Below are 24,360 nucleotides of genomic sequence, written 5' to 3' on the forward strand. Positions count from 1 at the left end.
CATTTGTAGTTGTTTCCCCATATTTCTGCACAATAACTCAGATATGGTAACACTAGTGAGCAGTAAAGAATATGAAGTGATTTTTGGTCTCAAACGTATTTGCTTTATTCATTATTGATGTGTTTCTTGCTACTTTATGTTTTATATTTTTACGAGAGATTTTCAATTCATTTTATCATCTATTATATCTGTATTTGTGTTTGACTTTCTCTTCTACTGTTACCAAATAGCATTGTTTTAGTCTTACTGAGATTCAAAGATAGTCTGTTTTTGTCAAACCATCTTTTTAGTTTGTTAATTTCTTTTAATTTGTTCATTTCTTCTGTTATTATGTGTATTACGTTCTGTGAGTAGTTCTATCATCGGCAAATAATACTAGCTTTAAGTCCTTTGTTACTTTACAAATGTCATTTATATAGAGATTGAACAATTTGGGTCTGAGTATTGACCCCTGAGGTACGCCACAAGACATATTCAGCTATGTGGAAGTGTGTTCGCCTATCTTCACGTATTGCTTCCTGTTGGTTAAGTAGCTTCTGTTCTAATTTGTTTATTAAGATGCTATGGTTTATTGTGTCAAATGCTTTTTGTTGAATCCATAAACATTGCAGCAGACTTAGACTTACACTTAGACTTAGACAAACTTAATTGATCCACAAGGGAAATTGTTGACACAATTTAGTTTTTAAATACACATACCGTCTGTTTTCAGCTTCTTTTTTTTTTTTTTACGAAAAAAAAATCTAAATAAAAATGCTCCCCTGCATACTTTGACTTTTCAGTTTTGTCACCACTAATATTAGAAGCTCTCGAAATAAACATAACATGAAATTCAAAGTTAGATAGAGTTAAGATCATTTAAAAAAGTAAACAAACAAAATAATACTATTAACTTACATATTAATTTATTTGGAAAATTACAACAATAATAAACACTTTCAAATGTAAAACTGAACATCATTATTTCTGCCATACAGTATGCAGAATGTTTGACAAGATTTGGTTATTATTATTATTATTATTCATATGTTATTGTTATTATTATAATTATTATTATTAATATTATTATTATCATTATAGTTTTAAATTAGGGGACCACAACATGTTGTCAGGAAAATACCTAACAACAGTAAAAAAAAGACGTAACATAATGAAAAAAAAGCTGATATGTTGATACTCATGAATAATTATGATATAATGTGTCACCTATGACACAACACTAAACTTAGACACAACTTGGTTATTATTATTATTATTATTATTATTATTTGTATTGTTATTATTATTATTAATAATTATAACATTATTATTATTATTATTATTATTATTATTATATAGTCTTACATTAGGAGACCACAACATGTTCTTGGGGGAAAAACCAACAACAGTAAAAGGGAAAAAAAAGACCAAAAAGACTGGTCCACAAAATGAACCGTGCATGAACATCACCTTGTTCAAAGAACAAAACCAACACAGTGCATAACTCACAACAAATGACACACCTGCAAATCAGTGTGACTTCTGCCGTTGCCGTATCCGTAATACGCCGATAGGGAGAAGTTTTTATTTACACGGGGAGTCGGGTCTGTCTTGACCTCCGCCGAACCCCTGAGCCCGACTCACCGAACCCCTAGGGTTCGATCGAACCCAGGTTAAGAACCACTGCACTACAGGCTCTTCTCACTCCTTCTTGTGTCTCCTTCTCACAGACAGCATGCACACCTTCTTGCACACGTCACATACTGTCACGTCATACGTCTCATACCTATACACCCTCGCCCAGCAGAGAGGTAGCAGACTGGGTAACGTTAGCTGGGATGCTAGCGGAGCTGTGAGAGTGGTAATACGAGAGAAAGAAGGTACAAATGAAGGAAGAAATAATTCCCAAGAAAAACAGCAGGGGGTCCATCGTCTGGCGCTGGTTCGGCTTCAAGCGGGAATATGTCGAATAGACAACTTTATTCGTCAAGTGTGGGGCAAAAGCGTTGCTACCAAAAGTAGGATCACTGCTAATATGTAGCGTCATTTGAAAAGTCACCTGCTAATAACTGTTTAATAAATACAGTTTTGGTAAAAATACTTAGTTGTGATTTCCTTCTCTGCATGGAAGTTTAAAAGTAGCATATATTAATGGCCTACTGAAATGAGATTTTCTTATTTAAACGGGGATATCAGGTCCATTCTATGTGTCATACTTGATCATTACGCGATATTGCCATATTTTTGCTGAAAAGATTTAGTAGAGAACATCGACGATAAAGTTTGCAACTTTTGGTCGCTAATAAAAAAGCCTTGCCTGTACCGGAAGTAGCAGACGATGTGCGCGTGACGTCACGGGTTGTGGAGCTCCTCACATCTGAACATTGTTTACAGTCATGGCCACCAGCAGCAAGAGCGATTCGGACCGAGAATGCGACGATTTCCCCATTAATTTGAGCAAGGATGAAAGATTTGTGGATGAGGAAAGCGAGAGTGAAGGACTGGGGGGGGTGAAGGAATAAAGGGCAGTGGGAGCGATTCAGATAGGGAAGATGCTGTGAGAGGCGCCGTGGCAGCCGTGGAGGTGGCAGGACCACTCGGCCAGGGGCAACCGCAACAAGGGATAGAGCCATACCGCTTTGAACCCGACGCTGATGGTGACGGTCAGGAGGACGCTGCTGATATTGATGCTGGAGTAGCACACGACATAAATCACCTTCAGAATACAGAATGGTAAAATGTTATTTATTTTTCAAAATGATTGCTGCATAATCAATCAATTAATCAATGTTTATTTATATAGCCCTAAATCACAAGTGCCTCAAAGGGCTGCACAAACCACTACGACATCCTCAGAAGAACCCACATAAGGGCAAGGAAAACTCACACCCAGTGGGCAAGGAGAACACTGTACTTTGCGTGTGTGGTCCAATCCAACCGTGTTCGCTTGACATCTCTGTTCCACAGTAAAGCTTGACTGTCATCTTTCGGGAATGTAAACAATGAAACACCGGCCGCAATACACCGCTTCCCACCTACAGCTTTCCTCTTTGATGTCTCCATTGTTCATTGAACAAATTGCAAAAGATTAACCAACACAGATGTCCAGAATACTGTGGAATTTTTCGATAAAAACCGAGGACTTAATAGCTGGGAACGATGCTGGCACAAAATGTCCTCTACAATCCGGGACGTCACGCGCAGGCGTCATCATACCGAGACGTTTTCAGCAGGATTTTTCGGCGCGAATTCGGTAGTAGTGGGTTTCGATAGGCCTTTAACTGCCTGTTATGTTAATTTCTCTGCTCTGTTTCACCTTGACTCTTGACTTTCTTGCTCGCGAGATCGCTTTTTAAATTAGTGGCTGTTTTTTTTAATAAACATGACATGCTTGTAATGCTTTCTTTGGCGTAACTCGTTTTAGTTGACCTTGTACCAGTCATTCTGTACCGTCATGAAACTACTTGATCCTATGTAGACTTATAATACATTCTTCAATCAATCCATCTATTATAATTAATCAGAAAAGGTTGGAAAAAAAGCTAACACTACTGGCTGTGTTCATCTAACCGGGGACAAAATGTTTTCAGCAACTCCTTTGTCCCACACGCCATTAGACTGTACAACTCCTCTCTGGGGCGGGGGGCGGGGGGTACTAGGATGACAGGGGATGCAAAACAATAACATGGTCACTACTGCCTACTTTGTCTTGTTATATTCTTATTTTACTGTTATATTTTTATTCCCATTGTTGCTTTTTGTTTTTTATTCTTATTGTAATATTTCTCTATTTTGTTTCCATTTAAACCCCCATTATTTACTTTTTACTTTTATTTAAATTGATCTCAACTCTGTACACTGCTGCTAGAATTTTAATTTTCCTGAAGGAACTCTCCTGCAGGAATCAATAAAGTACTATCTACCTACCTACCTACCTACCTTCCTTCCGTCTGTCCGTCCGTCCGTCCGTCCGTCCGTCCTTCCGTCCTTCCGTCCGTCCGTCCGTAGGAGTCCAGTGATCCCTCCGTATCATACTCCGTCCGTTCGTCCGTAGGAGTCCAGTGATCCCTCCGTATCATCGTCCGTCCGTCCGTAGGAGTCCAGTGATCCCTCCGTATCATACTCCGTCCGTCCGTCCGTAGGAGTCCAGTGATCCCTCCGTATCATACTCCCTCCGTTCGTCCGTAGGAGTCCAGTGATCCCTCCGTATCATCGTCCGTCCGTCCGTAGGAGTCCAGTGATCCCTCCGTATCATACTCCGTCCGTCCGTCCGTAGGAGTCCAGTGATCCCTCCGTATCATACTCCCTCCGTTCGTCCGTAGGAGTCCAGTGATCCCTCCGTATCATCGTCCGTCCGTCCGTAGGAGTCCAGTGATCCCTCCGTATCATACTCCGTCCGTCCGTCCGTAGGAGTCCAGTGATCCCTCCGTATCATACTCCGTCCGTCCGTCCGTAGGAGTCCAGTGATCCCTCCGCATCATAGTCCGTCCGTCCGTAGGAGTCCAGTGATCCCTCCGTATCATAGTCCGTCCGTCCGTAGGAGTCCAGTGATCCCTCCGTATCATACTCCGTATGGCAGAAATCCACTCGTTACAGCGGTCAATGTTATGCACCAAGTAGCTGGAAACAACACGCGTGGCGCAGTGGGAGAGTTGCCGTGCGCAACCCCAGGGTCCCTGGTTCAAATCCCACCTAGTACCAACCTCGTCACATCCGTTGTGTCCTGAGCAAGACACTTCACCCTTGCTCCTGATGGGTGCTGGTTGGCGCCTTGCATGGCAGCTCCCTCCATCAGTGTGTGAATGTGTGTGTGAATGGGTAAATGTGGAAGTAGTGTCAAAGCGCTTTGAGTACCTTGAAGGTAGAAAAGCGCTATACAAGTACAACCCATTTGTTGATACTAATGATTAATTATTATATACTTCGTCACCTATGACACAACAGTAGACTTATACACAATTTGGTTATTATTATTATTATTATTATTATTATTGTTATTATTATTGTTATTATTATTACTATCATCATTATTATTATAGTCTTACATTAGCGGACCACAACATATTGTCGGGGGAAAAAAACAACAACAGTAAAAAAAAATTACCCAAAATCTGGGAAAAAAGCTGAAATGTTGATATTAAAGATTAATTATAATGCACTTTGTCACCTATGACACAACACTTGCTGACATTTTTGTTTTTAAATATACATAATGTCTGTTTTCAGCTTCTTTTTTTTTTTTTACGAAATAAAATATATACATCAAAATGGTCCCCTTCATACCTTTTATTATATCTACAGGTTAAAAAACACACAAACAAATATATATAGTACTGGACACCATTTGAACAATATTTGTTTTCATAAGTGACATGCACTTTCTTTTGTGAACGCTAGATGGCAGCAGAGCTCTTTGTGTTGTATTGACACTACAATGGGTGTGGCCTGTCCGATCGTATCAGTGGATCAGCGTTAGGAGGGTCTCGGGGAAGAAGGAAAAAACTGACCAAGTCACAAAAACTGTGGATCGATTGCATGACTTTTTGATGACTATCTTTTTTTTTTCTTCATTCATGCTTCTGCTTTGCAAAATATGCCCGCGATTAACGGCTTTTCGATCGATTACAACGCCCTGAATGAGGAAAGGACCTTCTCCGAAGGGGACATTCTCTCTGGGAAAGTCACGCTGGCCTTGCTGAAGCCCACGGCCGTGCAAAGCCTGTTCGTCAAAGTCAAAGGAGAGGCTCAAGTCCGGTGGACGACGAGGAGCGGGAACCACAACTACACACACTCGGCACACCGCAGATACTTCAAGCTCAAGCAGTTTTTGATCACTGCTGCAGAGAGCGATGGTAGGTCATTTTTTTACTACGGGACTCTCAACTCTAGCCAGGGACGTGCACAGACACTTTGGGGGCCACATGCTCAAGCCAGGAATAAAGGGCACTCGTTATGAACATGTCTCATACAATTACTATGGGTGATGATAAAAATCAGTAGGGTTGTTTGACCGAAATTGAATTACAAAACTAGTGAAGTTGGCACGTATTCGTAAATAAAAACAGAATACAATTATTTGCAAATACTTTTAAACTTATATTCAATTGAATAAACTGCAAAGACAAGATATTTAATGTTTGAACTGAGAATCTTATTTTTGTCTTCTTCAAATAATCATTAACTTAGAATTTAATGGCAGCAACACATTGCAAAAAATGTGGCACATGGGCATTTTTACCACTGTGTTACATGGCCTTTCCTTTTAACAACACCCTGTAAACGTTTGGGAACTGAGGAGACCAATTTTTGAAGCTTTTCAGGTGGAGTTCTTTCCCGTTCTTGTTTCATGTACAGCTTAAGTTGTTTAACAGTCTTCGTTGTTTTATTTTAGGCTTCATATTGCGCCACACATTTTCAATGGGAGACAAGGCTGGACCCGCACATTTTTACTATGAAGCCACGCTGTTGTAACACGTGGCTTGGCATTGTCTTGCTGAAATAAGCAGGGGTTTCCATGATAACGTTGGTTGGATGTTGCTCCAAAAGCTGTATTAAGTTAAAGTTAAAGTACCAATGATTGCTACACACACATTAGGTGTGGCGAAATGTACTTTTCAGCTTTGATGGTGCCTTCACAGATGTGTAAGTTACCCATGCCTTGGGCACTAATGCAACCCCATACCATCACAGATGCTGGCTTTTGAACTTTGCGTATATATCAATCCGGATGGTGCTCTTCTTCTTTGTTCCGGAGGACACGACGTGCACAGTTTCCAAAAACAATTTGAAATGTGGACTCATCAGACCACAGAACACTTTTACACTTTGCATCAGTCCATCTTAGATGATTTCGGGCCCAGCGAAGCCGGCGGCGTTTCTGGGTGTTGTTGATAAATGGCTTTAGCTTTGCATAGTAGAGCTTTAACTTGCCCTTACTGTACAGATGTAGCAACGAACTGTAGTTACTGACAGTGGTTTTCTGAAGTGTTCCTGAGCACATGTGGTGATATCCTTTACACACTGATGTCAGTTTTTGATGCCGTACCGCCTGAGGAATCCAAGGTCAGGGGCATCCAATGTTGGTTTTCAGCCTTGTCGCTTACGTGGGCCATTTGCAACCCACACTTTGTTTTTTATTGGCCGGTGACTCATTTCAAAGGCAAAATAAACACATAGCCGGTTAGAGCATTACATAAAAAACTATAAGTTGCAATTTCGGTATGTGGGTGCAGAAATGTGCAAGCTAAACTTAAATGCTAACGTTAGCATGCTAACAGTTAGAATGCGTCAAGTACCAGGTTATATGTGTATGAAGCGTATGCATGTAAAGTTACCTTTAAAAGTTAGTATGCTAACAATTAGCACGTGTCAAGTAACAAGTTACAGTAGGGAAGGGATTCGTATGGCCCCATGTCTGAGTGGATCTCGCGTGATGGGGGTGAGAGTGGGGGGTAATCATTTTGAACGCGCCACTCTACATAGCGACTAGTGCCATGGTCAAAGTTGGATTTGCCACAAAACACATTTTAAGATATTCAACACTATACTGCCGTCTGGCGGCTAAAATGGATAGGGCACCTCCCAAATTGTCACCATTCATGTGTCAGGTAAACCAAGACAAATGGGAACATTTGAATCCCCTTCCTACAGTTTATGATTGAGGTGTTCGACTGCAAAACTGGCTTAAAAGGTTAAAAAAATTTTAGGTTAATGATGCTGCCTGAGGCTGAGCCAATCAGTGGCCAGGATACTGTTGTTGTTTTGGTCGCGTCTAGTGGCCAATACTTCTGTAAAATCAATATATTTTTTGTTCATTTATCAATTTTCATTACAATTCCTATATGAACATTTGTGTATGCATTGAAAATTGTAAATAAACACTTGCAATAGGTGGCTAGCAATGCAGGCCATGGAGATTCAATCCAGTTCTCTTATAAAGCGCTCAAAAAAAACCTCCATCAACATTTTATATGCATATAGTCATGGTCAAAAGTTTACATACACTTGTAAAGAATATAATGTCAAGTCTGTTTTGAGTTTCCAATAATTTCTACAACCCTTTTTTTGTGATGTAATTGGAGCACATACTTGTTGGTCACAAAAAACATTTTGGTTCTTTTATTAATTTCTTATGGGTGTACTGAAAATGTGACCAAATTTCCTGGGTCAAAAGTATACATACAGCAATGTTAATATTTGGTTTCATGTCCCTTGGCAAGTTTCACTGCAATTAGGCATTTTTGGTAGCCATCCACAAGCTTCTGGCAAGCTTCTGGTTGAATTTTTGACCACTCCTCTTGACAAAATTGGTGCAGTTCAGCTAAATTTGTTGGTTTTCTGACATGGACTTGTTTCTTCAGCATTGTCCACACGTTAAACGTCAAGACTTTGGGAAGGACACTCTAAATCCTTAATTCTAGCCTGATTTAACCATTCCTTTACCACTTTTGAGGTGTGTTTGGGGTCATTGTCCTGTTGAAACACCCAACTGCGCCTAAGACCCAACCTGCGGGCCGATGATTTTAGGTTGTCCTGTAGAAGGTAATCCTCCTTTTTCATTGTCCCATTTACTCTCTGTAAAGCACCAGTTCCATTGGCAGCAAAACAGGCCCAGAGCATAAAACTACCACCATCATGCATGATGGTAGGTTTGGTGTTCAGCTCAATTTTTATTTCATCTGACCACAGAACTTTCCTCCAGAAGGTCTTATTTTTGTCCATGTGATGTCAGATGTAACAAAAAATAAGCTGTTTGGCCACAAGACCCAGGACACGTTGGAAAGACTATGTCTCCCGGCTGGCCTGGGAACGCCTCGGGATCCCCCGGGAAGAGCTAGACGAAGTGGCTGGGGAGAGGGAAGTCTGGGCTTCCCTGCTTAGGCTGCTGCCCCCGCGACCCGACCTCGGATAAGCGGAAGATGATGGATGGATGGATGGATGGCCACAATACCCAGCAATATATTTGGAGGAGAAAATGTGAGGCCTTTTCATCCCAGGAACACCATTCCTACTGTCAAGCATGGTAGTGGTAGTATTATGTTATATAATGCCAACTGTTGCTTGTACAGGTTTGTTATGCGGGTAATTAAGTGGCTGTGCAGAACCCCTGTGAGTTATCAATTAAGAAATTTAAGACTGATGCGTGGCTGATAGGTCAAAACAAATCTCTTGTCTGACCCTATTGACGATGACAACCATTGTGATGTTTCCAACCAACACTACTGTTGTGTTTTACTACCACACCAGTTGTACTGTACTTGTCGTCAGGCTAATTGTAAAATCCCACTTCTTTCATTTGCAGAGACTGTCCTTGCCCGAGGTACCCATGTGTATAACTTTAGCTTTACCTTACCGTCAACGTAAGTAAGAGATTCAACATGAATTAATGTGACGCACGATTGTCAAAGTAAATCACTAAATATATTAATTACTATTCCGTTTACATCACATGTGTGATATGTTACAGGAGCATGCCTTCAAGCTTCAAAGGCAGCCATGGATGTGTTGTCTACAAGTTGGAAGCAAAGTTGTCCAGAAGTTGGAGAGTGGATCAGACTATTGAACAAAAAATTAATTTTTGCTCCAGGTCTTTCCTGCAACTACAATCACTGATGGTTTGTCATTTTACTTTCACATATCTGAAAATGAAAATTATGTTCCCCATTACCTCGTCTTTGATTTTTTATTAATGAGTTAAACTTTTTTGATGCAGATGATTTCAAACATTTAAAATTGATATTTTCCTCTTCTTATTCCTGCATATTTTTTGCCCCCAGGAGCTTCCGCCCTCCTCATTTCTTTGCATTCACACACACTTACCAAAAAAACGCACACGCAAAGTTTGTTCTCAAGAAAAGAGAAGTGTTGTCAGCGGTTTGGTTTTTCGGCAACAAACATGGACCAAATGATTGCACGCTGCAAAGTTTGTTTAAAAAAGGCAGCAGCACAACAAACGTATTACATTATCTTTATTATTATTAAGGTTTATTTGAAATAGGGACAGATACAAAAAACATAGACATCTGTAACAGTTATCCAATGTATGTATCATACTGTTTGTAGCCAAAGCTAATTTACAACACTTGTCCCCAACAACAACAACACAGATCCAACATCGTTAAAACAGGAAAGTAAAAATAATAAGGCAAAAATGAGTCGATAATAATGATAATAGAAATAATATCAACAAAGTGAAAACTAGATAAAAGCCAATAATAATAATAACAACACAAAGTGCAGACTAAATAAAAAACAATAAGTAAACATTAGTAAAAACTAAACATGGGAACATGATTGCTGCTCAACTAGCCACTTTTCAAAGTGTCAGGTAAAGAGTTCCATAGTTGTGGTCCTTTTATTGAAAAGGCAGTCTGGGCAAACCAAAGCATCCAGCCTGGTGGGGGAAATCCAGCCTGGTGGGGGAAATTCAACTCTTTATAAGGCGAACAAGAATCGAACAATTAACATGCAAAATCCTCCTAAAAAGCAGTTTACTGTGGTGGAATATTTACACAAGGTAACATGTGTCATGAGAAAAAGAAGCACAGTGGAAAACAATCACTAAAGCGGACATTCTGCAAGTAGATCAAGATGTGGTGTCCGAACACCCATTTACTAAACTATAGAGACCTCTTAACGTACATTTTTTTTACACATGTATTTTATTCAAGACAAACGTTTTTCCTCCCATAGGAAGCCCTATATTGAATAACTTTTATTTGATTAGAACAATCCATCCTTTTTTTGATCAACATACAAGCAAAATGATCATAGTATATACTACAATGAGCTATAATAGTGAAATTTCATGTTTGCTTTTTTTGAAAATTATACTATCCACCCATTCTTTTTCTACCGGGGGGCTGGAGCCTATCCCGGCTGCATTCAGCCCATGTAGAGAGGCCCAGACTTCCCTCTCCCCAGCCACTTCGTCCAGCTCCTGCCGGGGGATCCCTAGGCATTCCCAGGCCAGCCGGGAGACGTAGTCATGCCAACGTGTCCTGGGTCTTCCCCGTGTCCTCTTACGGACGTGCCCTAAACACCTCCCGAGTGAGGCATTCGGGTGGCATCTTGACCAGGTGCCCGAACCACCTGGCTCCTCTCGATGTGGAGGAGCAGCGGCTTTACTTTGAGCTCCCACCGGATGGCAGAGCTTCTGACCCTATATCTAAGGGAGAGCCCCGCCACCCGGCGGAGGAAACTCAGTTCGGCCGCTTGTACACCTCTTGTCCTTTCAGTCATTACCCAAAGCTCGTAACCATGGGTGAGGATTGGAACGTAGATTGACTGGTAAATTGAGAGCTTTGCCTTCTTCAGCACACCGGATCAATACAGTGTCCGCATTACTGAAGATGCCGCACCGATCCGCCTGTCAATCTCACAATCCAATCTTCCCTCACTTGTGAACAAGACTCCGAGGTGATTGAACTCCTCCACATGGGACAGGGTCCCCTCCCCAACCCGGAGAAGGCACTCCACCATTTTCCGGGCGAGAACCATGGACTCGGACTTGGAGGTGCTGATTCTCATTCCAGTCGCTTCACACTCGGCCGCAAACCGATCCAGTGAGAGCTGAAGATCCTGGCCAGATGAGGCCATCAGGACCACCTCATCTGCAAAAAGTAGGGACCTAATCCTGCAGCCACCAAACCGGAAACACAGATAGAGACAAAATCCAAATTAGATCTGTTCAAAAAATAATGCACTTCATAAAAATGTCTGTCTTGCTAAGCGTATGATAGTGAGTGCAGTGCCATTTCAAACTACTTCTTTTTTTTATTAAATGAAAGCAAATCTTGGTATTGTCATTTATATGCTTCGGTTTCTTTAAAAAGTAGGGACAAAAATTTTAAATCAAATTTTTTGTAAAAAAAAAAAAAAAAAAGAATTTATTTTAGGCCATATCGCTCAGGCCTATTTAGTACCATGCTTTACATGAAGAGAGTGAATATCATTTAAAGAAATCTAAAGTGGGATGTCCAAAAACGTTTGGAAGACCCGTCATCCTCCATTAGGATTTTTGGTCATTGTTTTCCATTGGAAATAATACAAATTAAAATCCTTTATTCCAGTTTACTTCCTGTGAGGTTTAGCGTGTTCTTGCATTCTTCTTCACACAAAGCCTCACTGACTGGTCCTCTTTTGGGATTAGTGTGGTAAAAAAGCCGAAGATTAAGCAAAACGATTTAGCATTAGTGACTTGTCTAGGGTGTACTTCGCCTTCTGCCTGATTGTAGCTGAGATAGGTTCCAGCATCCCCTGCGACCCCGAAGGGAATAAGCGGTATAAAATGGATGGATGGATTTAGCTTTAGTACCTTATTTTTTATTATCAACCCCTTTTAAAATAGATTAGATTCTCGCTTTCGAAGGCAAGAGTACACCCAGATCCTTTTGTTGCAAGGATTATGCAAAGTGACAAGAATGAAAGATTACCAATTTAATCTACAGAAAAGTACAAACAATAGTAATACCAGCACTGTAGGGCGAACCAAGCCAGTCTAAAGTTCGGAGCAATCTCTAAAATGGTCACCCATCATATGTGCTTTTGTCCTCCTTGGCTGCTACCTTGGCGGAGAACAAAACTGAAAGTTACACGCCACATCTGTCCATTATCCCTTTATCTCGTTCCTGGTACCTCTTCTTCCGGAACCTAAAGGAGATACAGTGTGTGTGTGTGCTTTTGCAAAGATAGGAACTACTGGATGTCCTTAAATATAATCTACTGCACATGAGGTAAGATCTCATGTACAGTTCACTGAAAATATTCCTCTAACAAATAGCCAACGAAAACAAAATAGTACAAAAACAAAAGCAGTCTTTCCCTTAAGTAATCATGTAAATCCAATTTACTGTTCCAGACACCCCAAAATATAAACACAAAACACATATTATAGGGAATAATTGTCATTTTACCTGCAGAAAACACTGTGAAATATGTATAAACGTTGAATAAAATGTATTTACGAAAATATCTTGCAACATCATTTTTGCGTTAACTGAAGACTCATGCCAACAGACTAGTTTGTGCGATGTACAAAACCGAAGACAAAATTTGGTCGAAAACCGAATTATACGAAAAGTTACAACTACTGTATATTCAATTGTTTGGTGTTGGCCGAACAGATTTTAAGCGACAATATGCTGACACCTCACGTGTCATCTTGCATAAAAACTAGGGTTGTACAGTATACCGGTACTAGTATGGTATCGCGGTACAAATAAATCAAAAACGGTACTATACTCTGTTTGAAAAGTACTGGTTCCCGGGCATAACGTCACGTCGTGACATTGCTGGTTTTACGAGCAGAGGAGCATGTTCGGCAGTGCACAATCACTGAGTACTTACAAGCAGACACAGTGTGTAGACAGAAAAGGAAGAACAGACCCATTTTGGCCTAAAAACTATTGGTAGGTAGGTCTTTATTGTCATTGCAACAAGTACAACGAAACTTTGTTATCAGCACAAACCTGTTCAAGATTAGACAAACAAACAATGTACAGGGTTACAGAACAAGAACGTTGATGGGTCGCCATAAGGCGCCCCATAAAAGATGGGAAAAAGGTAAACGCTGGGGAAGGATGAGTAAAAAAATACAATCCAGACTGGGCTCCTAAGGGGGCCCGGTTCGGAGTGAGAAAAAACCTCTATAGCAAAGCAAATATGCATATTACAACATACATCTCGAGATATCTAGCAACAGAGGGAAGGTAGTTCAAGGTCATGGTGGTAGGTCGCAGCTCTCAGGCGCTGACCATCCATTCATCACCCCTACGGGATTTGCATCGAGGGCGTTGGATTAGTGGGACGGGGGGGTGTATATTTGGCGTATATTTTTTTGTGGTTGTGTGTGTGTCTGTATATATAAGCCCATAGTGTGTCTCTGTTCCGCGGCCTTGATGTATTTGCCGTCGCTAGTCCAAAGTTCACAACAGGTGTGTGTCCATTAGAGACAAAAAAGGGAGTTTGTTGTGTCTTCGTTGCAGCGATCTTCGGGAGAGTCTCGAAGCCAGGGAAACAATCCAAGTTAAAATGATTTGTATAGATAAAGGTGAAATTATAACACTGAAACGCCCTCAGGAAGAGGCGCTTTCAGACATGGCTGGCTAGCAAGTAGCGAACATCCAGCGGCAGTCGGTAGTGTTTAGCCACTTTTAAATCACTAATCCTCGCCCCCGGGTTGGGCGTGAACCTCTGCCTCAAATAGAGGAGTTCAAGTATTTCGAGGTCTTCTTCACGAAGGAGGGAAGAATGGAATGTGGGATTGACAGACGGCCTGTACAGGTTTGTTATGCGGAGGAGCTGAGCCAGAAGGCAAAGCTCTCGATTTACCGGTCAGTCTATGTTTCTACACTTACTTATGCTCACAAGCTTTCGGGTAAAGGAAGAGGTTGCAAATACAAGCAGCAGAAACGAGCTTCCTCCGCAGGATGTCTGGGATCACCTTCAGATAAAGGGTGAGGAGTTCAATCATCCCGGACTGCTTCCCCCGAAACCCGTACTCGGATAGGCGGTGGAAAAACGGATGGATGGATGGATGGATGGTCTTTACACAGCTCTTCTTTCTGTCCTCCTAATTTTTTATTTCTAAGAATAACAAGATAGTTATGGTATTTACTAGGGGTGTGGGAAAAACTCGATTCAAATTTGAATCGCGATTCTCACGTGCGATTCAGAATCGATTCTCTTTTTTTTTTTTTTTATCGATTTTTTTTTTTTTTTTGACCAATCCAATACACAGCAGTACCATAACAATGCAATCCAATTCCAAAACCAAACCTGACCCAGCAACACTCAGAACTGCAATAAACAGAGCAATTGAGAGGAGACACAAACACGACACAGACAAACCAGAAGTAGTGAAACAAAAATGAATATTATCAACAACAGTATCAATATTAGTTATAATTTCAGCATAGTAGTGATTAAACATCCCTCATTGACATTATCATTAGACATTTAGAAAAATAAAAAAAAAGAACAATAGTGTCACAGTGGCTTACACTTGCATCGCATCTCATAAGCTTGACAACACACTGTGTCCAATATTTTCACAAAGATAAAATAAGTCATATTTTTGGTTTGTTTAATAGTTAAATCAAATTTACATTATTGCAATCAGTTAATAAAACATTGTCCTTTATAATTATAAAAGCTTATTTTTTAAAATCTACTACTCTGCTAGCATGTCAGCAGACTGGGGTAGATCCTGCTGAAATCCTATGTATTGAATGAATACAGAATCGTTTTGAATCGGAAAAATATCGTTTTTTGAATCGCGTTGAATCGAAAAAAATTGATAAATAATCGAATCACGACCCCAAGAATCTATATTGAATCGAATCTTGGGACACCCAAAGATTCGCAGCCCTAGTATTTATTAACTGGAGTTTTATGTGTTCCTTTTCTAGTCACAACAAATTGGAGTAACAGACAAAGAAGTGGGAATGTTCTCAAGCGGACATGTGCACATGGAAGTCACTGTTGATCGGACGGCTTATGCCCCAGGTGAGAAAGAAGAACTAGATATATGTATTAGGGTTGTACAAGATAGGCTCCAGCACCCCCCACAACCCTGAAAGGGACAAGCGGTAGGAAATGGATGGATGGATGGGGTGTACCGGTACTGGTACAGTATTGTGGTACTAATTAATCAAAAACGGTACTATACTCTGTTTGAAAAGTACCGGTTCCCAGGCATGACATCATGTTGTTACATTACTGTTTTACGAGCAGAGGAGCATGTTCGGCAGCGCACAATCACAGAGTACTTACAAGCAGACACGGTGTGTACACAGAAAAGAGAGAATGGACGCCTTTTGGCCTAAAAACTGACAATAAAAGGTGAGGTTGTAACACTGAAAGACCCTCAGGAAGAGGTGCTTTAAAACATGGCTTGCTCGCTCGCAGTGAACATCCATCCGCAGTCAGCAGTGTTTTAGCTACTTCCAAATCACTAATCCTTGCCTCCATGGCGACAAATAAAGTAAGTTTCTTACAAGTATCGTTATCACTGCCGGTCGAGGAATAGCTAAACATGCTTCACTACACACCATAGGAGGATACAATAGCTCCCTGGCGTCAACGCTGACAAAAGCAAGCACTCCTGAATGTAACAAATACCATGGGTGGATCTACACATGACATCCACTGTAATGATACCAAGTACAATAGCGTATCTAGTCGATACCACTATGATTACATCAATATTTTTTATCGTCACAAAGTGTTTTTTCCTTTTTTTTTTATTCATATTATGTTTATAAACTCAGTAAATGTGTCCCTGGACACATGAGGACTTTGAATATGACCAATGTAAGATCCTGTAACTACTTGGTATTGGATCGATACCTTAATGTGTGGTATCATCCAAAACTAATGTAAAGTATTAAACAACAGAAGAATAAGTGATTATTACATTTTAACAGAAGTGTAGATAGAACATGAGAAAGAGAAAACAAGCAGATATTAACAGTAAATGAACAAGTAGATTAATAATCAATTTTTACAGCTTGTCCCTCATTATGTTGACAAAATAACAGAATGATAAATGACAATATGTGACTGCATACGTTAGCAGACTAATTAGGAGCCTTTGTTTGTTTACTTACTAATAAAAGACAAGTTGTCTTGTATGTTCACTATTTTATTTAAGGACACAATTGTTCTTCGATAGCAATAACAAACATATGTACCCTAGGATTTTTTGTTAAAATAAAGCCAATGATGCCATTTTTTTGTGGTCTCCTTTTAAGAAAAGTATCGAAAAGTACCAAAATACATTTTGTTAGCGGTACCAAAATATTGGTATTGAGACAACCCTAATACGTATATACTATAGCTATTACAGTACACTTTTACAGTAGATCCCTGCTAATTCAAGGTTCAGCATCTACTCTCTCAAATATTTCTGGGATTTTTTTTCTTACTTTGAATAGTTAATAAATTACTTTTTGTATCATTTAAATATAATCTGGTTTGATGTTGCTGTCACTTCACCCATGTTTTCCAGTACTAAGATGCTTTGACAAGACATAATGTTGTTTAACTGCACATTTTGGAAGTACAACGGGTGTCATTGAGGGCCACATCGCAGTTATGTTTGACACCAGAGGGCCACTTTGAACAGTGAATTATTACACATTGCCCTACTGTATGCATGTAATTATTATTTTTTTTTACTTTACAAAAAAAAGTTATATTTCACAGTAAAAAAACTGGGCAGGACTTTACTGCCAAATTCACAGGTGTTTTTACAGCATATTGCGGTAAATGGAAAAACAGTACTGCTGTTGCCCAAAAATATTTTTTTATTTATTCTTATCGTAATCTGAAAACTGCTTTCTGAGGTAAAACTCTGCAAATTAAGCTGCCAGTTTTAACGTAAAAACAGCTGTATAATTTGAGGTGTGTTACTGTAAATAGCAAAACCCTACCAACGTTTTTTTTTCGTTTTTTTTCAGTAAAAAAAGACTGGCAACTAATTCAACAAAATTGTTTTTTCTATTTACAGTAAAATGCTGTAAAAACAAACAATACACATTAATCAGAATCAGAAGTACTTTATCAATCCCCGAGTCAAAATTAAGATTATTTATTTTTATAATTATTGTATTTATTTTTTATGATTTTAATTGTTATTATTATTTATTTATTCAACATTAAACTTTATTGTGTATGATTGGATAGATAACTTAATTTCAAATCATAAGTCATAGAGAGAAAAAGTATTAAGTTATATTATAACATTGTATAAAAAAGTATTTTATGCATTATTACATAATATTTAAGTTGAAAAAAATAATGCGATTGCAAGGAGTACATTTTCTGTCAAAATAATAAGAACGAAAAAGAAAACATAAGTACCTAATTGACACTTTCTTACCAGGCCTTTGAAGGCCAAATAAAATGAAGGGGTGGGCTTTGAGTTTGACACCTGTGACAGTGTAATACTCAATTTAAAATGCATTTAATATCTGTGAGAGGTATATTAATTGGTTTTAGATTTTAAAACAGTGGTTTCAGAAACGTTTTTTTCACCAAGTACCACTTCAGAAAATACTTGGCTCTCCACTGTAATGACCAACAATAAAATACAGTAGCGTAGTTGGCATAGACATGCATTAAAACTAAGGCATTTAATAATTATATTTCATATTTTTGGCCACTGTAAAATGTAAAAAAGTTTGAACAGTAACACTGTTGGAATATTTAAACAAGTGATTCTCTGTACCACAGTTAGAGAATGAATAGTTTAGATTATCAAAATTTAGCATTTATCTCTGTGGTTGCTTGCATTATTTGTGGTTTTACAGTTTGTTGGGGACTTGAATAATAACCAGTATTAATAGTGGGGATCTACTGTTGAGTCAAAATATGTAGCTAAATAAGGTAAACAAACGCTACTCCTGTGTATGCACTCATTGTGTTATTTAGTTACATTATTCTCTGAGAAAGTTGACAGCTTGACAAAATGTTTTTGTTTCTTCCCCAGGGCAAACATCAGTGGTTGTCGCAAAAATCAACAACTCCTCATCCAGTGACATGACACCCAAAGTGCGTTTGTCCCAGGCCATCGTGTACACCGCCAACACCAGTACCAAACACGAAAGCATAACTATTCACAAAATTGCTGGCCAAAGTATTGCACCTCACTCGGAGAAAGAGGTTAGTTGGCGGTTGAAGATTCCCACCAATCAAGAGCTGACCATCAAGAACTGCGACATCCTCTCAGTGGAATACTGCTTAAAGGTAACCATTGTGCCCTATGGCAGCTTTCCATTGTTAAAGTAGTCGTAAAGTCGGGTGATACAAAATAAGAGGAAGTTCGTATGGAGGAAATTCTCTCAAACTTTTTCAGCTCAGACCTGGGTTGTCTCGATACCCATATTTTGGTACTGGTACCGGTACCAAAAGGTATTTCGATACTTTTACAAATAAAAGAAACTACAAAAAATTGCATTATTGGCTTTATTTTAACAAAAAATCTTAGGGTACATTAAACATATGTGTTTTATTGTAATCGAAGAACAAGTTTGTCCTTAAATAAAATAGTGAAAATACGAGACAACTTGTGTTTTAGTAGTAAGTAAACAAACAAAGACTCCTAATTAGTCTGCTGATGTATGCAGTAACATATTGTGTCATTTATCATTCTATTATTTTGTCAACATTTTTTAGGACAACAAATTATTAATCCACTTGTTCATTTACTGTTGACATCTGTTTACTTTCTATTTTAACATGTTCTATCTGCACTCCTGTTAAAATGTAATAATCACTTATTCTTCTGTTGTTTGATACTTTACATTAGTTTTGGATGATACCGCCAATTTGGGTATCGATCCGATACCAAGTAGTTACAGGATCATACAATGGTCATATTCTAAGTCCTCACGTCCAGGGACATATTTCCTGAAAATACATTTTGTGATGCTACAAAATATTGATGTAATCATAGTAGTATCAACTAGGTACACTCCTGTATGTGGTATCATTACAGTAGATGTCAGGTGTAGATCGTTTGTTTACATTGTGACGCCGGTGAGCTACAATGTATAGTGAAGCATGTTGAGCTATTCCTCATCCTCCTATAATAATGATACTTGCAAGAAACATACTTCATTTGTCACCATGGGGGCAAGGATTTGTAATTTAGAAGTACCTAAAACACTGTGGATTGACATTAGCCCCTAAGTAGCTAGCCATGTCTTAAAGCACCTCTTCCTGAGGGCGTTTCAGTGTTATAACTTCACCTTTATCTTTAGTTTTTAGGCCAAAATGCGTCAATTCTCCCTTTTCTGTCTGCACACTGTGTCTGCTTGTAAGTACTCCATTAATGTGCACTGCCGAACATGCTTCTCTGCTCAATGTCACAACAGGACAACGCGCCATCAGGCCCGTTAAAAAAAAAAATTGGGAACCCATCGATTCATTTATCCATTTTCTACCGGTCCCCTTTATTTAGAAAAGTATCGAAATACATTTTAGTACTGGTACCGGTACCAAACTATTGTTATCGGGACAGCTCTAGTCCTGGCTGATGATTGTCTGACATCACATCCGCGACATTAGTAACTTCAGTTACTAAACAAGATTATCCCTATTATGTACACATGTAGAACTCCATCTGACTCGTCATTTTTTTGGTATTTCTGAGGTAACGAGATTATTTTTTTCCCCCTCAGGTGTACTTGGATATCAGTTTTGCCTTTGACCCAGAGGTCAAGCTCCCTATCATCATTATACCTTCTGCACTAACGTCCGGTATTCAGCCTGGTGATTTTGGGCCTTCTCACAACAGCGACTTCCTCCCTCCTACAGCCAGTGTGCCTTCTTATCCTGCCTCCCCAGCACCCCGAGCATATTCAGCACCCCCGCCTTCTTACCGGGGTAATCCATTTACTAGCCCACCGGTCATGAATCCTAATCAGCCTGCTTCCATGGCATGGGGTTACAGTCCAAGATCTTTTTCATACGGCCCTCCCTATTTGTCATCATCATCGAGCGTTCTCCACCCTCCGCCGAATGCATCGGCATTTCACGCACCTTCTTCAGCATTTCATCCATGTCCACCCAACCAACTGACCCGCCCAGACCCGTCCGCACCACCAGTATTCGCCCCGGCCCCATCTGCTCCTGCGTACGAACCGCCTTCTTATTCGACAAGCACCAACTTCCTGTCTCATTCGGATGAACCTCCTCCGGCTTATTCGGTTATTTTCCCATCAGCTGCAAATGAAGGGGCCAACTAGCCAAGCAGTATTCACACTACCATCAAGTGTTATGTTTGCCTGTGATTGTTTTGAGGTGCAACATTTTTTTTAGGTTGTAAAATTGTCTTTGGCCAGTTGAGGATATTGGCACCTTTAACAGTTACACATCTTTAGTGGCCTTGTCGTGTTTATTCCTGCCTTACAATGTCCAAAATATTAATGTGTTATGTTGTTGTTTAACAGGTATTATGGGGTCCAAACAGTGCCAACATTCTTGCGCGTAAAAAACACTCGCCTCCAAGTACCACCATAATGACCAACATTCAAATACTGTAGCATAGTAGGCCTGCTTATTCATTAAAAACAAGGCCAAGGTTTTATTTAACAAGTGTATTTAATATTTTTGGCCACGGTAACACATTTTGAACAGTTACACTGTGTCTGAATATTTAATTAGGTGATTTTTTTGATTGTGCTCCACACCACACGTGTCAAACTAAAGGCCCGGTGGCCAGATCTGGCACGCCACATAGTTTAACGCGGCCCTCAAGAGCTTTGAAATAAAATGCATCAATAAATTGCTCTTACTTTTCTAACAAAACGTATTTGCTCTTTCCATTTTGACCAAAAAAAAGTACATGTTTTGCATACAAACTTTAATAGCACTTAACATCCATCCACAGTCAGCAGTGTTTTAGCTACTTCTAAATCACTAATTCTCGCCTCCATGGCGACGGATAAAGTACATTTCTTACGAGTATCATCCGTGCAGGACGAGGAATAGCTAATTGAGAGTCACATCGCAGTGATGGTTGCCCTCACAGGGCCGTTTTTAACAGAGAGTAATATATCGTTGTTGTTTTTTAGAGCATTTAAAAAAATGGAGTGGAATGGAAAAACAATACCACTGTTTTTAGCGGTAATTTATTTTTTTTAACCGTGAAATATTGTTGTTTTAATGTTTATATTTGTTAGTTTTTTATGTTTTAGTATCTTTATATGAAAAAAAAAAATACCTAAATTGATTTTACAGTAAAAAACTCAGTCGGCGGAATTCAACCGTAAAATTTAATTTTACAGTGTATAATTTGCTTGGTAATTTGTTTTGAAATCTGAAGTCAAGCAGATATGCAAGTATGATATTTATCTTTATTTTTAACAAAAAATATTTTTGGAATAAATGATTATATTATATTTTGATAATATTGAATTTTAAAATATATGCAATTGCATGCAGTACATGATTTTTAATCTCAAAAGGGAAATAAATATACTTAGTAAGAAAAGATTAAGCATTTTATTAACGCATATTATCTCCAGACTTTCGCGGGCCACATAAAATAATGTGGCGGGGCCCGATTCGGCCCCCGAGCCTTAAGTTTCACACATTGTGATTTACATGTAATAATGTGCTGTGAAATACATCCTAAATTTTGCGATTGCTCAATTTAAATGTCCATTGTGTTGTGTGCTACGTGACACATATATATGTATATACATATAAGTACCAAAAGAAACAGAGAAACGCATCACAAGTGCATAACAGTGTCTGTGGATTTCCACTGGTTGCGAAACGGCGGACTCTTTCCGTTTCCATTCAAGTCTTTTTGTCAGGCATAGCGGTGACGTTACGCATTCCAACGTTAAATTAGTGTGGCTTTTCTGCAACGTGTATTTTTAGCGCGCAAGGATTTTGGTACTGCTTTGACGCTCTAAGGCGGGGGTATCTAATATGTTTCCACTTAGGGTCACACACTAAAAAATGAAAGTATGCGGGGGCCATTTTGATATTTCTCACTTTAAAAACCAGTGTAATATGAACACTTTTTGAAAGGAAAGTCAGTTTTTTGTTATTAGCGTGGACATTTCAACTTTTTCTTGTTCCATTACACCCGTTTGGTATTTTATTTCACTGTTTTGTGGGGTTTTAATCCTTGTTTTTTTAATAATAGTATTTTTAAAATGCGCTGTAGGCCGTTCAAAAATGAGCTGTTGGCCGCAAATGACCCCCGGCCCACAGTTTGGACACCCCTGTCGTGATGTATCGTTTGCTGTAAATTATGACACAAGAAATTGAATAAAAGGAAAAAAAAACGTAATGAAGTTGCATTAGATATATGGTATTAATAAAAAATATTCACATTTTAAATGAAAATAATTGTGAGAATTAATATAACTGGTACCGATCTAACTGTTAAAAAAAAAAAAAACATTTTAGGGGTACATTTTATGTTTTAAAAAAAAATGTTTGCCATTGACACAACTTGAGATACAGTTGCAGGTTTAGAAAACTATATTTTATTTTTACCAAGCTGCTGTGCCTCCCCTGCAGACTTCTGGTGTCTCCCTATGGTAAAGAAAATTGTTATAATCCAAACCAGGGGTGTCCAAACTTTTTAACTTGGAAGCCACATTGGAATAAAATTAAGTAAAGTAACTATGTGGATATATATGGACTGCATGTAATGTACGTATATATTATATATATACAGTATATACACGTTAGGTCAGAAAAAAACACAAAGGTTATATATGTGGATATATATGGACTGCATGTAATGTACGTATATATTATATATATATATATATATATATATATATATATATATATATATATACACGTTAGGTCAGAAAAAAACACAGAGGTTATATTAATGTTAAAGTACCAATGATTGTCACACACGCACACTAGGTGTGGCGAAATTATTCTCTGCATTTGACTTACAAGCCTGTTTCGCAGGTTTCCCTGCTGTCAGTACCAAAATCTCCTGATATATATTTTTTCTGACCTAACGTATATTCTGCTCTACCTCTGTATTGAGCGCTGTATAACGGATAAACCACAGAAACCTCAACACATATATATATATATATATATATATATATATATATATATATATATATATATATATACATATATATAATTATATACACATATATATATACACATATATATGTATATATCATCATATATATGTATACATCATCATATATATGCATATATATATATATATATATATATATATATATATATATATGCATATACAAACCCCGTTTCCATGAGTTGGGAAATTGTGTTAGATGTAAATATAAACGGAATACAATGATTTGCAAATCATTTTCAACCCATATTCAGTTGAATATGCTACAAAGACAACATATTTGATGTTCAAACTGATAAAAAATTTTTTTTTTGCAAATAATCATTAACTTTAAAATTTGATGCCAGCAACACGTGACAAAGAAGTTGGAAAAGGTGGCAAAAATAGTGAAAAAGTTGTGGAATGCTCATCAAACACTTTTGGAACATCCCACAGGTGTGCAGGCTAATTGGGAACAGGTGGGTGCCATGATTGGGAGTAAAAACACCTTCCCAAAAAATGCTCAGTCTTTCACAAGAAAGGATGGGGCGAGGTACACCTCTTTGTCCACAACTGCGTGAGCAAATAGTCAAACAGTTAAAGAACAAAGTTTCTCTAAGTGCAATTGCAAGAAATTTAGGGATTTCAACATCTACAGTCCATAATATCATCAATAGGTTCAGAGAATCTGGAGAAATCACTTCACGTAAACGGCATGGCCGGAAACTGAAATTGAATGACCGTGATCTTCGATCCCTCAGACGGCACTGTATCAAAAACTGACATCAATCTCTAAAGGATATCAC

The 24,360-nt window shown here is 38.7% G+C and overlaps 1 protein-coding gene across 1 annotated transcript; it reads left to right on the forward strand.

The window, feature by feature from the left end:
- The first annotated feature begins 5,419 nt into the window (after positions 1–5,419).
- LOC133556384 (arrestin domain-containing protein 3-like) lies at positions 5,420–23,130 on the forward strand. Its single transcript, XM_061906259.1, has 6 exons — positions 5,420–5,831; positions 9,281–9,338; positions 9,446–9,593; positions 15,390–15,486; positions 18,473–18,729; positions 20,166–23,130. Exons 1-6 carry the CDS (start codon positions 5,573–5,575, stop codon positions 20,730–20,732), a joined length of 1,386 nt encoding a protein of 461 aa, XP_061762243.1. The 5' UTR covers positions 5,420–5,572; the 3' UTR covers positions 20,733–23,130.
- Positions 23,131–24,360: the final 1,230 nt, after the last annotated feature.

This window comes from Nerophis ophidion, linkage group LG07 (assembly GCF_033978795.1).
Source record: "Nerophis ophidion isolate RoL-2023_Sa linkage group LG07, RoL_Noph_v1.0, whole genome shotgun sequence".
In the NCBI taxonomy this organism is placed as follows: Eukaryota; Metazoa; Chordata; class Actinopteri; order Syngnathiformes; family Syngnathidae; genus Nerophis; species Nerophis ophidion.

What these genes read in the sequence shown, in the direction of transcription:
- LOC133556384 (XM_061906259.1), top strand. Translation starts at nt 5,573, where the DNA reads ATGCCCGCGATTAACGGCTTTTCGATCGATTACAACGCCCTGAATGAG. An exon ending in CACTGCTGCAGAGAGCGATG is followed by an intron (nt 5,832 to 9,280) that starts GTAGGTCATTTT and finishes TTTCATTTGCAG; the next exon opens with AGACTGTCCTTGCCCGAGGT. An exon ending in TCGGACGGCTTATGCCCCAG is followed by an intron (nt 15,487 to 18,472) that starts GTGAGAAAGAAG and finishes TTTCTTCCCCAG; the next exon opens with GGCAAACATCAGTGGTTGTC.